The 15203-nt window shown below is 46.4% G+C and overlaps 1 protein-coding gene across 1 annotated transcript in view; it reads left to right on the top strand.

Moving 5' to 3' along the window:
- NECTIN3 (nectin cell adhesion molecule 3) overlaps positions 1-9241 on the top strand; it is a 110901-nt gene extending 101660 nt beyond the window's left edge. Inside the window, exons 8-9 of the mRNA XM_038766140.1 lie at positions 1630-1781; positions 8303-9241. Of these exons, the coding sequence (XP_038622068.1) occupies positions 1630-1781; positions 8303-8898 (748 nt within the window). The 3' untranslated portion in view covers positions 8899-9241. The remainder of the gene's footprint in view (positions 1-1629; positions 1782-8302) is intronic.
- The last annotated feature ends 5962 nt before the right edge of the window (positions 9242-15203 follow it).

Here is a 15203-nt window from a genome sequence, read left to right as displayed (position 1 = left end):
TATAATAATGGCATTTATTAAGCGCTTACTATATGCAAAGCACTGTTCTTCAGTCCATGCGGGACCCTATTGGGAGGTCTCAACAGCTCACCCTTCCCGTTGGCGGAAACAAGAGCGGGCTCCGCATCCACCCTTAGATTCACCTCACTGGGCTTTGCTCTTTCCACACACACCCAGCTACCCAAACTCAATCTGGCTTTGGAGAGCACTGAAGACCTTAGCCGTATGTTTCCGTTAACGGCATCGTTAAATTTTATGCTCCTGGAACTTGCATTGGTTCATTTGGTTGGGTTTTGTGTTTTCAGCTTGTGTTTTCTCCCCCATTAAACCGTAAGCTCTTTGAGAGCAGGGCCTGTGTATTCATTCAGATCTGCTGGTGCTCTTCACCGGAGAGAGAGTGTGTACTCTTGATGATGAGCATTGTCGATTATAGATGGTTTTTCTTCAGGGCTTAGAGGGGACCACTTGAGATTCCTATTTCAAACCCCCTTTGGGAATAGAAACCGCTCCGTATAATGTTTATAAGAGTTTGAGCATTTATCTCGTATTCCTGGGCCATATACCTAAGTAGGTGTTCCTTTTTTCCTCTTAAACTTGTGGGTAAAATTTTAAAATATATCACTTTATTTCTCCTGAACACTTAGTGGACTATTCTTTCATTACTGGATGCTGTTATGTTTATGGATATATATATACACATACATATATACATATACATATACATACATATGTATACAGACTAAGCCCCCCTTTTTCCTCTTCTCCTCCCCATCCCCCCCCGCTCTACCCCTTCCCCTCCTCACAGCACTTGTATATATTTGTACAGATTTATTACTCTATTTTACCTGTACATATTTACTACTCTATTTAGTTAATGATGTGCATATAGCACATTTATTCTGACGGCTTTGACACCCGTCTACATGTTTTGTTCTATTGCCTGTCTCCCCTTTTTAGACTGTGAGCCCGTTGTTGCGTAGGGACCGTCTCTAAATGTTGCCGACTTGTACTTCCCAAGCGCTTAGTATAGTGCTCTGTACACAGTAAGCGCTCAATAAATATGATTGAATGAATGAATATGCATATATACATGCATATATATACACACACAGTGTTTATACTATATGTAATACGTAGTATGCCTATCTAAATATAAATTATACTGTCTAGTATATAGTATATCTATGTGTTTATACTATATATAAGTAGCATGTTTATGCTATTTATAATGTGTAGTACATTTGTACTTTATATAATATATAGTATGTATCTAGGTGTTCATTATACCTTCTCCCATCTAGGCTTCGGTTTCGTAACCAAAGCTAAAAAGAGAGGGTTTAAAATTTTCTACGACTCTTTTCCAACCAGTTGTTTTCAACCTAAGCTGCTGTTTTTTCTTGACCATTTCCAAAGCTTTTTATTTACTGAGCAGGGTCTTTCCCCAGTGGCCTTTACCAGTGCCCACACGTGGAAGACATCACATGAACCATAATGCCGTCAACTAGGACGTTAATGAGACCGCTCTGATTTGTAAGACTGCCCTTCACTCAGACGCCGGAAGATTTTTTGCATTGAACGATGAAGGTATTTGAGAGTTTTAAGCCTCTTTTTTGACTTGTTCCAATTCAGGTTGGATGGGCAGTGGCCCGAAGGCCTAGTGACGTCAAACAACACACTACATTTCAGCAGTCCCCTGTCTTACAACTACTCTGGGGTTTATGTCTGTAAAGTGACCAATTCCCTTGGTCAAAGAAGTGATCAAAAGATCGTCTACATCCTAGGTGAGTTCTCGCTTGCGTTCATTGTGTGCCGCTGTAAAGTCCGGGATCCGATCATAGTAATATGTGGACTGAAAATGGCGGGTGGCGCCTGCCAAGGATTTCTGCTTTAACTCGGAATACTCACAAGGAAGGGAAAAACCGAACCTGTAAAAGGTGTGTATCTTTACAAACGTTGTCTCTAGCCTCCCAATAGCCGAGGCGCAAACTGTGTTCTGAGCCTGAGAACGCCATCCTGTTCTGTGGCCCCGACATCGTGGGATTTCTCAAATTTGAGACCACCTGCTGTGCCGTGGTGGGGGTTTGCTGGTCTCCTGGAGGAAGGATAGCCAACTTTTGATCCGCCTCTCACTTGGGGAAACAGCAGCCTGATGGTGGTGTTGATGGTAGTTGTTGTAACATTTACTGAACTCCCATTTGGTGGGGGGCACTGTACTAGACATTTGGGAAGTTCAACAGAATAACCAAGGGGTCCATTCCCTGTCCACAAGGAGCTTACACTCTAACGGAGTACAGCATGGAGCAGCATGGCTCAGTGAAAAGAGCCCGGGCTTGGGAGTCAGAGGTCATGGGTTCTAATCCCAGCTCTGCCGCTTGGCAGCTGTGTGACTTTGGGCAAATCACTTAACTTCTCTGTACCTGTTACCTCATTTGTAAAATGGGGATTAAGACTGTGAGCCCCACATGGGACAACCTGATCACCTTGTATCCTCCCCAGTGCTTAGAACAGTGCTTTGCACATAGTACGCGCTTAACAAATGCCATTATTATTATTATTATTATTAACTGGGGGAAAGAAGTAGCTTGTTTCTTTGCAGGAGAACCACCAACTAAATTGTTTCTCCAGGGGCCAGGGCTTTGGTGATTAGAACCTGAAAATTTTTAGAGTAGCCCAACAAAGATGTTTTGCAACATTTATTACTGGGGGGGACTGGACTATTTTAACCATTTTCTCTTCGAGATATGTTGCTTTATAACTAGAACTAACTGGAACCTAGGACCTGTTGTCCACAAAGACCAAATGAGTTATGACAAGGTTTAGGCAGTAGCCACCCCGCACTGTATTTTTTCCCCTCACAGCTGATGTTAAAAGACTCCAGCTCCCTCACCGAGTGTAGCACCCACAGGGTTGTTTCCTCATTGTCTTTGGGGAGCAGAGTCTATGTCAAGTGGCACGTAGCAAGGGGGACCTGGGAAGAAAGTCTCCAGGCCCGGAAGAGTCACCACCGAGCTCAGAGCGGAGGCAGCGAGGCCCAGCTGATGCTGAGCCCTGCCTCACTCCCCGGTAAGTACGAAGACAATTCAGGTTCAAGAGGAATCTCACGGAGTCTCTCACGGGATCGCGGAGGGCCCCACTGGCATATGGGACTTGAGTCAGGCTTCCTTTTGGGTAACGCAAGAGTGGCCCTTGAAGAGGGGAAGGGTGAGTGAGTGTCTCTGAGGAACTGCCAGGGTTCTGTGCTCTGAGGGCCCAGCACAGGGACACAAGCAGGACATTAGGGACCGATGGTCGTGTCCAGTCCGCCCGAGGGAGAAGACCGAGGGGACGCCTCGACTCCCGGGAAGCCTCACCCGTGACCGTAGACTGTCGTCGGCCACGCACACGTGCCCGTCTACCATCTTTTGTCTGGGGGAAGGGGAAGCCACGATCTGTAGGTCTTTAGGTAGAGAATGAGGATGAAGCGCCAAGCTTCAGACTGAGCTAAAAGGTCAGCTAAGACATCGTGCACCGGTCCAGAAAGATCTCTCCAGCTTCTGGAGCCTTTTCATCAATGTCACCGACCAGCCAGACTGAAAATGTCAAGTGGCTGGATGAAATCCTGGTGTCCGTTTGCCGGTGTTGAGGAAAAGCCCAGGGCGGCACTGTTTTACTGCACTGAGCGGGACGTGAGAGAAGAATGGACAAATTCAAGCTTCCCAAATTATTGCTAAATGGGGAACCTGAAACGAGATGCATGCACATAGGGGGATCCAAACAAACGAGTGAAGTCTAGAGCAGAGCACTCCCAACAGACTCCGCAACACGAAGCGGTGTGGCCTAATGGATAGAGCACGGGCCTGGCAATCCAAAGGCCCTGGGTTCTAATCTTGACTCCACCACTTTTCTGCTGGGTGACCTTGGCCAAGTCACTTCTCTGGGCCTCAGTTCCCTCATCTGTAAAATGGGGATTTAAGACCGTGAGCCCCACGTGGGACATGGCCCGTGTCCAACCTGATTAGCTTGCATTCCACCCCAGCGCTTAGCAGAGGGTCTGCTGCATAGTAAGTGCTTAACAAATACCATGAAAAAAGGGTTGGAGAGATGTAGCAGCAGATGGAGCAGCTTGGTGTGTGACATCAGGATACAGGGAGACGCTTCAGGAAGGCCAGGATTCCAACAGGCGGATTCTTAAAAGAGCAACTGGAAAATGCTAAGCATCAGAAAAAACTATCTTGGCGTATTCGGCATAGAATGTAGCGTTGCTCAACCGTGCTTCCTTGTCAGCCAACCTGTATTCTTAAATAAGTTATCCGTGGGGTTGTCTTTGGAAGCAAAGGGCAACTAATCCAGTATTTCTGTAGAAAAGATAAGGAACCTCTCTTGGATGAAAAGATCGCAAGCCAGAAAATGAATCCGACGGAAAGGAGGCGTCCAGAAATTTAAAACATGTTACTGTACCTCCTTAAAGGAGAGACTTCAATTTTCTTTTTAATCAGTTCCAGATCTAAAAGAGTTCTCTCCTGAAGCTCATTGCTTGAAATTCTGTGAATCGCATTCACCTCACTCTTCTTTACTCTTTGTGGAATTATACCTTCTCTGCTCAGATGGAATCAAATACGAATCCGTGAAAGTGTTGGCTATACGTGATAAGTCATGGGAATGTAGCAATTCCTGTGTGTGTACACATGAATATGAAAGGATATTAGCCCCGAGTGATCAATTTTGATATTTTGATTCCCTCCGGGTGAAGGAAGTGTAATCTCACAAGGTATAGGCTGATGAATGAGTTGAATATGATTCGGAGGATTTCAAGCCATGAGGAAAATTAGGCCTAATAGTAAAGACCGTTTTCAGATTATAGGTCTGATTAAAAATAAATTGAATTGAAGCTTATTTTGCAACTATAAATATTCACACATTCAGGGCTTATCTTTTTTGGTTGAGTACTGTCTTTACTCACATAATTGTCTCCTCCAGTTAATTTCCCCAACCTAACTTTTGAGGGGATTAGGGGGAGATTATTTTTTGTACCTCACATCTTAATTGTAAGCAGAGTTAGCAGTATCCACTGGGGAAGAAAGCAGAGAAGGTGGGTAGGAAGGTGCTTCCAGCGCTTAGAACAGTGCTTTGCACATAGTAAGTGCTTTATAAATGCCATTATTATAATTATAATGATGATTATTATTATTATTAAGAGAGTGCAACTTAAAGTTAGAGATGCAGTCTCAAAAGACTTCTTACCCTTCTCCACCTTCCCTTCTCCTTTCCTCATCTTGCTTCATCTCCTCCCTTTTTTCTGCTCCTCTTATTGGTAGATTTAATTTTTAGATGACCCTTCAAAATAGTCCCATCCCTGTTTTTGGCTCTGCGAAAGGTAGAGTGAAACATGTGCGTAAATATGGTCTCTAAAGCATGGTGTTTCAGGTCTGACCATCGTAGTGCGTTGCATTTTGATGTGCACCGTGTCACCTGAAAAACATTTGGCTTATAATCCTTCCTGAGTCTTAGCACAGACATTACATCTCTGTGCCAAAGAAAGGCTTTCTGAGTGTGTGATGCTATGTATTTAATTGACATATCCCTTGACCGGACCCTGCCCATTAAGCCTCATCTTTTCCCGAACGTACTAAATCAAGAAACTTTAGCAGAAGTCAAGAAGAACGCTCAATGACCCAAATACATACAAATCATGATATTTCTTAAGCACTTGCTATGTGCCAGACTGTTCTAAGCGCCGGGTTGGGTACAGGCTAGTTGGGTTGGACGCGGTCCCTGTCTCACATGTGGCTTACAGTCTTAATTCCCATTTTACAGATGAGGGAACCGAGGCGCGGAGAAGTTAAGTGACTTGTCCAAGGTCACACAAAAGACAGGTCCCTCTGACTCCAGTCCCATGCTCTATCATGGTAGATTAGCTGGAGAGGATGCGACCTAAAGTGTAGACTGTAAATTCATGAACAGGGAACGTGTCTGTTATATTGTATTCTAGTACAGTGCCCTGCAGTGCTCAATAAATATGATCGATTGATAGTGGGAGAAGAGAGTGGTTAGTAGAAGGGAGACAAAGCCAATTGAGTGCTGTACAGCCACTGGTCAAGGGTCCCTTCATGGTGCAGAGGAGAACGGGCAACCATTGGAGGCTTCCAAGGAATGTGTGGGAATGACATTCTTAGAAAACATTCCAGGCAGCAGAACGAATTATGGTCTGGGTTTGGAAGAGTAAAGGCAGGGAGATCAGCGAGGAGGCTGATGTAGTTGCCTGGACCAACGGTATGGTTGTTTGGATGAGAGGAAGCAGCAGATCCCGGAGAGAGCTCTTCCGGGCTCTGTGGAGAAGATGACACGACCACGCAGGCTATTTTTCAGACATCACGAAAGCACCTGTTGGGTGGGAAGACAAACCAGAAGTTGACCGGACTGCATTAGGGCTGCGTGTTTTCTGAACTCCGAGCTTAAAAGCGGACCGTGCGGGTCCCTCGTTCATAAACGCCAAGGGATCGTTCCGAAGATAACATTTGACACCCGGAAGTCCCGTTTTCCAAAATGACCCGAGTGTTGATTTGGAAAGGCCAACTTATTTTCGCTCTTCGCTTGGTCGGAAGAGCCGATACTGGTGAGGACAGATCCCTTCCTCCCTCACAGCGAACCCCTTAGTTTGGGTTTCCCTCTCCTTTCTGTCTTTATCTTTCTCTCCGTATATCTCCTGATTTCTCGAATTTCGTATCGCCGTTAACAACACACTCCTTTTCACTCACCAGTAGAGTGCATTGAGTCTTAAATTTTTCTTCTTTCTTTCACTGACTTATACTGTATGAACTAATATTCATCCCCTCACCATGCGTGGCAGGATTAGTTGTATATATGTATATTCATAGGAAACTCGTTACTGTTCTGTGTTCAACGCTTTATATTTTGACTGCTAAATTCTCACCACATTCTGTACACATGGCATTCCGTGACGAAAACTATTACAGTAAGTATCTCTCCACTGTAAATAACATTAGCATAACTTCCCAGTGTAGACTTAGAGTTCTTTCTAACACTGTGTTTTGTTTTTGTTTGTAATAATGTGTCAGTGCCACCCATTAGAATTCATCTAAGCTAGGAAATTCTACTATTTTGGGACATTTCTTTTTGCTATTGAGAGCATTCACATTTCTGTTCCTCTGTTTATATTATAATTTTGTGGATAATAGCCTAAACACCTTTAATTTTCAATTAACCAGCCTGTATTTTCACCACTGTAGATGCCTTTATTTTAACAGAGATATACAGAATAATCCCTAGCAATACCCTGGATCATTTGCCTCTAATATGGTGGTAGTGTTAAAGTGTTCTCTCTAAAGTATTAATTCTTCCTGGGGGTTTTCCTAGTCGTTATACTATTTTGGAATTGACTTAATAAAATCCTTGATCCAAACTTCGAATTCCTGGGAGCGGTCAAATGGATTTTTCCCCGGAGTGGTGTCTTGGCTGCCTTTCATCCCAGCATTCACTTGCATTTAAAAATGACTGAAGAAAGTGTGTTTCATGCCACATTTGAATTTGTCCCCTCTCCTGCTCCAGACGGAAGCAATTGCATTCACACAGGGAAAATATTTTAGAGAGAATAATTAAAATCAATAGCTCTCTTTCTACCCACTTACCAAGCATCTATGGTTTTTCATTCTTTTGCTGCATTGATTTTTTTTTTCAATAAAAAAAAAAACAAGAGGAATTGGACCCGATGAACTTTTCCATTTAATATTAGCCCAGCTGTCGTTTCGTATCTCCGGCCCATCAGCTGAAGGGATCCCGGAGGGGTTTCCACGGGCCCGGATTTGCAGTTGGGAAGGTTTTCAGCCAAACACCTGCCCACCTGAACCCAAGGCTCCCTCTCCTTAGGAGGCCTGGCTGCTGTAGAGCGTCTTCCATATGTTGCCGACTTGTACTTCCCAAGCGCTTAGTACAGTGCTCTGCACACAGTAAGCGCTCAATAAATACGACTGACCTGAGGGCAGTGCAACCCCAGCCACTTCGCTGTTTTGCAGAAGTCCCGCTGAGGCCCAAGCGCTTAGTACAGTGCTCTGCACATAGTAAGCGCTCAAGAAATACCATTGGTTGATTGATTGCGTGACTGAGACCTCAGAGCTTCTGTTGTCAGTGTGACCCAGAGAACAATCACGAGAAGCACAGAGGTCTCCCGATAAGAATGAAAAACCATCATGCGCGGTGAGCCTAGGGATCCATCAGCCGGGCTTTCCGGTCAACTTGCCTCTTGTTTAGCTCTGCATTGACATGCTCTGCCCTTCTGTGTCTTGTCTATCTTTGCCGTTTCCATTAGATCCTCCTTCTACCACCACCCTCCCGCCAACGATACCGTGGCACCTCTCCACCGTGGACATCCCAGGTGTAGCCACAGCGTCCAAAAAATTGCCCTTCCCACTGTCCACCCTGGCCAGCATTCAGGAAGACACGCTGGGCACCATCATCGGTAGCGCCGTGGGCGGGACCCTCTTCTTGATCCTCATCAGCGTCTTGGCGGGCGTCATCGTCTATAGGCGAAGACGGACGTTCCGCGGCGACTACTTTGCCAAGAACTACATCCCGCCGTCGGATATGCAGAAGGAATCCCAGATCGACGTGCTGCAACCCGACGAGCTGGACTCCTACCCCGACAGCATCAAAAAGGAGACGAAACACCCCCCGAACAACCTCATATGTAAGGAGAGCTCGGAAGATCCCGAAAAATCCGAGTGGAACAATGGCGACAGCCTCGCCAACCGGTACCAGGGGCGGTTTGAGAGACCGATGGATTATTACGAAGACATAAAGCTGGGCATGAAGTACGTCGGCGAGGACTGCTTCGACGACAACGAGGACGACTTAGTTCCCCAGGTAGACGGTTCGGTCATTTCCCGGAGGGAGTGGTACGTTTAGCCACCGCTGAACGCAACCCGACTCTGCCGCAACGTGTCATTCGCGTCGGTCGGTCGCTTTCACATCTGTCCCTCCTTTTTCTTGGGGAAGAATAAGCTTTTTGAAGTTGATTTTCGAGCTTACTTTTTGTACTCCCAACTTGACCAATGGAAATGTCAGATCTAGGTGAGATGTATCTGAGCTGCTCTACGTTGTTTTTTCTCAATGCTGTACTACTGTCTCTCGAGATTTGAATAGTCACGCAGAGTACTTTATTGGTCTGTGGCCCAGGTAAGAACAGAATGTTAATTTAAAGTTAATTGTATGTTTTGGGGTATAAAAATTAAAAAAAAAAAGCAACCTCCTTTCTGCATTGTGTATTAAGTGTTGGCCTGAGACTGTCATCTCAAGTACAGTCTTGGTAAAAGCGGTTACGTCTCGATCTAGAACCTAGAATTGCCCTTCTGTAATGGCACACCAGAATCTAATCCAAAACCCGTTCAAAGTTAACCGTTCTTTGAAAAATCGATTTCTTTTCTCCGCGACCTGCGGCCTGGTGGATCATCGTTCCCTCTCCACGCTTCTAGTTCCTTAGCTTGTGTTTTGCACAATGGAAGAATACCTCTGTTTTCTAATGAGCCTCGCCGTAAATACTGTCTAGGTGACTGTACTCTAGAAGGTTATTTTGCGGCACTGAAACTTTTGCAATAGACGTAAGGCACAGGGGTTTGCCCTAATTACACAATGTAAATCTTCAGTATTTTGGGTCATAAAAAGAGAAGGATGACATTTATAAGCAAAATGAAGTCTAAATCCTTCATAATTTAACTTAAAAAGCTCCGAACGCAACAGTTTTCCTCGTCACTAGAGGACAAACCGTACTGTGAAGGTAGAAAATTGGGTGTGTTAAGCGAGTTTGGAATTTTATATGCTTTCCAGTCTTTTTGTACTTTTTGCTTAACTATTCTAGTAAACAATTTAAAAAAAAAGAAAATGAGACCGCTCGTTGACTGCAGTCCAAAAGGGATTTTAAGGGAAAAGCAGGTAGGATACAACTTTTCAGTTACGAATGGAAAATGAGAGCACAAACCTAGCCAAAAGCTGTTTTTATATCGTCTTTGTTGGTGATCTTGTCTTTGATCATTTTGATCAGAGGGTAAACAGTATAAGCGGAGTTTTGAAGCACTAAAATCTGAATATCGGAGTCAGGTGTAAAGGCTGTTTAATTGGCAATAACAGCTCAAGCCAACATTTTACCCAAACACGGATCTCCGTTGTTTCCTTTTTTAGAGACGTTAATTTTTGAACATTTTCGGGATTTTCCAAATAGGTTATGAAGCGAGCACGGTTAATTGACAGAGTAAGCATTTCATTTTCAGAGTCTATGCCGTGCATCCCGAAAAGAGAAATTCAGCAATATATCATCCAGCTCCTTCTAGAGGTGCCTCCCTGAGCCCTTAATTAAAATATTTTTGCAGCCAAGTCCTGGAAAACATACAGCTGATGCTTACATGTATTGCGCGGACCAAAGAACAGATCTTTCCGTGGCTGCTTCTGGGTTGTGATGCCTTGGCTTTTTGGCCGGGCGAGAAAGGCCAAAGTTAACAGAATGGTTCTGAAATGTTTGGCAGTCAAGGGGGAAACAGGCAAAGAGTGACTTGGAGTGAAAATGCTTGCTCTGAGGCGCCATCGCGAATGCCAGAGGAGGCGGGGTCAGCTAGAGTGGGTTCCCGGAAAATGCTCTGCGAGACTTTAAAACCTGCGACTGAGAGAGTTTGAGCTAATCGGCGACCAAGACGTGGGGTTTTACTCACCCTCTTCCTGTAGCAAAGGATCCCAGCAGCCCAAAGCGTTAAACATCTGGAGTAGTTGACAAAAGTCCCCTCCCAGAAAATCTGGGGGTTTTCTAAAGTCCAGCCCAGAACCCACAGGAAAAGGGAATAGGGTCCACTCCTTCGAAATACCTCGGCCGCTGCCGAAAAGCCCCGTAAAAATGTCAAGTCGGTATTTAGAGCCGTATCGCAAATACGGAATCTGGATTTCTAAAATGACGCCGTCGACGGCGCACTGTGATGGGGCGTTACCGTGTTTTGGGGAAGATAAGAGTAACAGACGGCGATTCGTATTTCGGTCTGGCCAAACGAGGGCGGCCCCCAGTATTTTACCATCTGAAATGCAGACGGTGATTCATTATTGCGTCGGCCCAATTCCATCCCCGCTGTCATCCCGAGTGAATGCTCTGAGCAAAATCCCCAGCAAGCGAGCGCTATTTCTAGAATGACATTTTCAGTGTGTACGAGATCTTGACTTGTCGGTTGTCTTTGAAACCTAGCTGGCTGGGGAGAGAAGCGGATTACCTACTGGGGACCCCCTTTTTCGTGTGGGATATTGTAGCCTTCTGTAAGTTTAACTTTTTTGTAGCAAAATTCAGATCGAAAAACGAGTATTTGACCTACTCCAAGTATATTCTTCGCCAGCCAAAAACCACTTGGTAAACTTTATGAAGTTTTAAAGTGAAACTTTGAAAAACGGATTCTAGCGGTACGACTTTCTGACGCATCGCAGCGTTGTTTCTCACAACCTGATGTAAGCTCACTGTAAATAAGAGACCTGATTGTAAAACATTAATAGCTGTTGTGTGAAAATAAACATTTTTGTTAAATTAATTTTTTCGAAGGCAAGTGATGCGCCTAGATAGATATCCCGCTCCACGGCTCTAAAAACCGCTCAGAAAGTGGCCAGAGAGGAGCCTTACCCTTGAATTTCTCTTGACTTGCTTTCATTTCCGTGCTATGCCTTCAATACTGTGCCTTGTATTTCTCACGGGATTTTGTAACACCCTTCTTTTGAAGATTTCCCTGAACCCTTGAAGAATGTTCTGCCTCGGGAAGGGGCGCCGTTTAGAGAACAGCATCTGAGGACCGCGCGACGGAAAGAGTGGTTATTTAGCCAGCTTCGTTTTGTCTGTGTTCATTGTTATTTATTAATATGATTATATTAAGCGCTTGCTGTGTGTCATGCACTGTTCTGGATCCCCATCTCTCCTCTCTCCCTCTGATTCGGAGGAGTCCGATTGGGAGAGCGGCAAGTTGGGGATGGGAATTATGCTGCTTTTGTGTGGCTGGGCTCCTGGGAAGCTCTGGAACCCCTGAGTCACTGACACAAATGCAGCGGCTCTTGCTGTTGGGGAACCGGACCCCAATTCCAGTGTGGGTCGGGTTCAGCAGCAGCAGCATGGCGTAGTGGAAAGACCTCGGGCCTGGGAGTTAGGAGGTCACGGGTTCTAATCCCGGTCCGCCACTTGTCTGTTGTGTGACCTTGGACAAGTCACTTCTCCAGGCTTCAGTTACCTGTGAGCCCTACGTGGGACAGGGACCGCGACCAGCCGGATTTGGCTGTAACCACCACAGCGCTGGCACATAGTAAGCACTCAACGAGTGCCACAATTATTATCATGGTTATTCACTGTGGTCGGGCTTCGAAACTCAGATCCCTGGGCATGGAGCTGGACGGGATCCATCTGGGCCATTCTAAATCCCAGCTGCTTCTGTGGCTGGGAATTTGGCCCCCAAATATTACGTGGGGGAATGCAATCAAAGCTACCCTAAGGTGGGACACTTTTTTCCTACATTTGATTCCTCCTGTTGCAGACGATGAAACTGCAACCCACAGATCGCTTTTCATTTTCCTAATGGCTAGACACCATCAGGGTCTCTTGTCCCTTGATCCTGCTCGAAGCAACTGCCGCTGGCCAAATGTCTACCAACTCTGTTGTATTGTACTCTCCCAAGTGCTTAGTACAGTGCTCTGCACCTAGTAGATGCTCAATAGATACCATTGATGATGATGATGATGATGATGATGTCCGAAGTGAACGTCTCCATCTGGGAGAGGGTGATCAACTGTTCAGTTGCTATTCCTGTTGAACCCGTGAGCCCGATGGTCTCCTTTTCTGGCAGGTTTTCCTTCCCCAGCTTCTGCCAAGGCCCTACACCCCCCGAGAATTATAATTTTTTTTAATGGCATTTCTTAAGCACCTACTATGTGCTGGCCACTCTATTAAACACTGGGGTAGATGGAAGCTGATCGGATTGGACATAGTCCCTCTCCCACCTGGGGCTCACAGTCTTAATCTCCATTTTACAGATGAGGGAACTGAGGCCCAGAGAAGTGAAGTGACTCACCCAAGATCACACAGCAGCCAAGTGGCAGAGCTGGAATTAGAACCCAGGCCCGTGATTTATCCACTGGGCCGTGGTGCTTGGCAGAAACGGCTAGATCAGCCACTCCCATTTACAAGAAACAATTTTCTCTTTTGGGTGTGTCCCGAAGGCTTTGGCTCAGCCCAGGTTGCTTCTTTAACTCCCCACTCGGTATTCACCAGGAAGAAAAAGAGTCACGCCAAGATGGCAGGTTTTCTCCTCCATCGTGCCGTTTTTCTTCGGCTTCACCAGACCATCTGAATGATCCGTTCGACCGAACGAGGTCTTCCACTTCTGATCTTTCTTGCACCTGAAACCGATTTAGAGGCCGGGAGTGAGGCCGGGTGGGGTTTTCCCAGCTCTGGGTGGCTTGGAGGTCGGAGTTCAGAGTCCAGCTCTTCGTCCTCCGGCCCCACCCTGGAGTGGTACAGGGGAAATAAGGCGGATTCCGAAGGCCGAGACCAAGAGGAAGCCCAAGAGACCGGTGTCACGGATGCGGCTAACGAGCCGTGGACAGGATTGAGTCTTGAGAAAGGAGCACATTTCTTCTTAGGATGGGCTCCTGCCTATCTCGATCAATAATAACGATCACGGTACTTGTTACCAAACACTATTCTAAGCACTGGGGTAGATGCAAGTCAGGTTGGACACAGTCCCCATCCCACACGGGGCTCACGCTGTTAATCCCCATTTTCCAGATGAGGTAACTGAGGCCCAGAGAAGCAAAGTGACTTGCCCAAAGTCATACAGCAGCAAGTGGCGGGGCTGGGATTAGAACCCAGGTCCTTCCGACTCCAGGGCACATGCTCTACCCATTAGGCCAGGCTGCCTCTCATGCTTCAGTCAATCAGTGGTACCTATTGAGCATTTACTGTGTGCAGACCGTTAGGCTAAGCGCTTGGGAGAGGGTAACCACCCTCCGAGAGCAAGGTTGTGATGACGGTGGGGTTCCTTTCCAGGATGATTGTAAGCTCCCTGTGGGCAGGGAGCAGGTCTGCTAACTCTGTTGTACTCTCCCGAGTGCTTAATGCAGCGGTAAGTGCTCAATCACTACCATTGGTTGATAAATTATGGAGGATCTGGGGAATGTGCAGGAACGGAGAGGGCGTCTTTGTTGCCGTCCAAGCGTGTCAAAGCAACAGTCAGGCTTGGAGGAGTCAGTTGGACTCCAAGAGAAAAATCAGTGGTGTTTATTGAGCACTTACCATGTGCGGAGCACTGTACTCAACTCTGGGGAGACTATAATCCAACAGAGTTGGCAGACACGTTCCCTGCCCACAACAAGCTCACAGTCCAGGGAGATAATAATAATAATGGGATTTGTTAAGCGCTTACTATGTGCAAAGCACTGTTCTAAGCGCTGGGGGGGATACAAGGTGATCAGGTTGTCCCATGTGGGGCTCAAAATCTTAATCCCCATTTTTCAGATGAGGTAACTGAGGCTCAGAGGAGTTAAGTGACTTGCCCAAGGTCACACAGCAGACATGTGGCGGGGCCGGGATTCGAACCCATGACCTCTGACTCCAAAGCCCGGGCTCTTTCCACTGAGCCACGCTGTTGGGAAATGGGCAGATGCAACCCCCGCCCCACCAGTTGGATTTATTGAGCACTTACTCGGGGCAGAGCACTTTACTAAGCATTTGGGCGAGCAGAACAGAGTTGGCAGGCACGCTCCCTGCCCGCCACAAGCTTACGGTCTAGAGGGAGAGGCACATACGAGTGGAAACGCTTTGAGGGCCGGCTCTGAGGAAGAAGACCAGGTGTCAGTGATAAAATGAGACAGAGGACTTTCATAGGGGCAGTAGTTTATTCCGGAGTGGCTAATAGTTCTTTCAACATGGCCCTTCCTCTGCTTTCTCCGTCCTCCCATGGCCCCCACGGGAACTGGCCAACCTCCAACCTGGAGAGGGAGGCCAGAGAAGCCCCGTGGCCAAGCAGACGAGCAGGAGAGTCAGAGGACCTGGATCCCAGCTCCGCCACTCGTTTTATCTTGTATCTACCCCAGCGCTTAGTACAGTGCCTGGCACGTAGCACTTAACACCATTTAAAAAAAAACCAACAACGGGGATTGAGAAAACAAGGCCTTTAATGGGAGGGAAAAGCAGGAAATGGGAGAAAATGAAG

This window comes from Tachyglossus aculeatus, chromosome 24 (genome assembly GCF_015852505.1).
Source record: "Tachyglossus aculeatus isolate mTacAcu1 chromosome 24, mTacAcu1.pri, whole genome shotgun sequence".
Lineage (NCBI taxonomy): Eukaryota > Metazoa > Chordata > Mammalia > Monotremata > Tachyglossidae > Tachyglossus > Tachyglossus aculeatus.
Note: the sequence above shows the minus strand (reverse complement) of the source record. Positions and strands in the feature narration are given on the sequence as shown.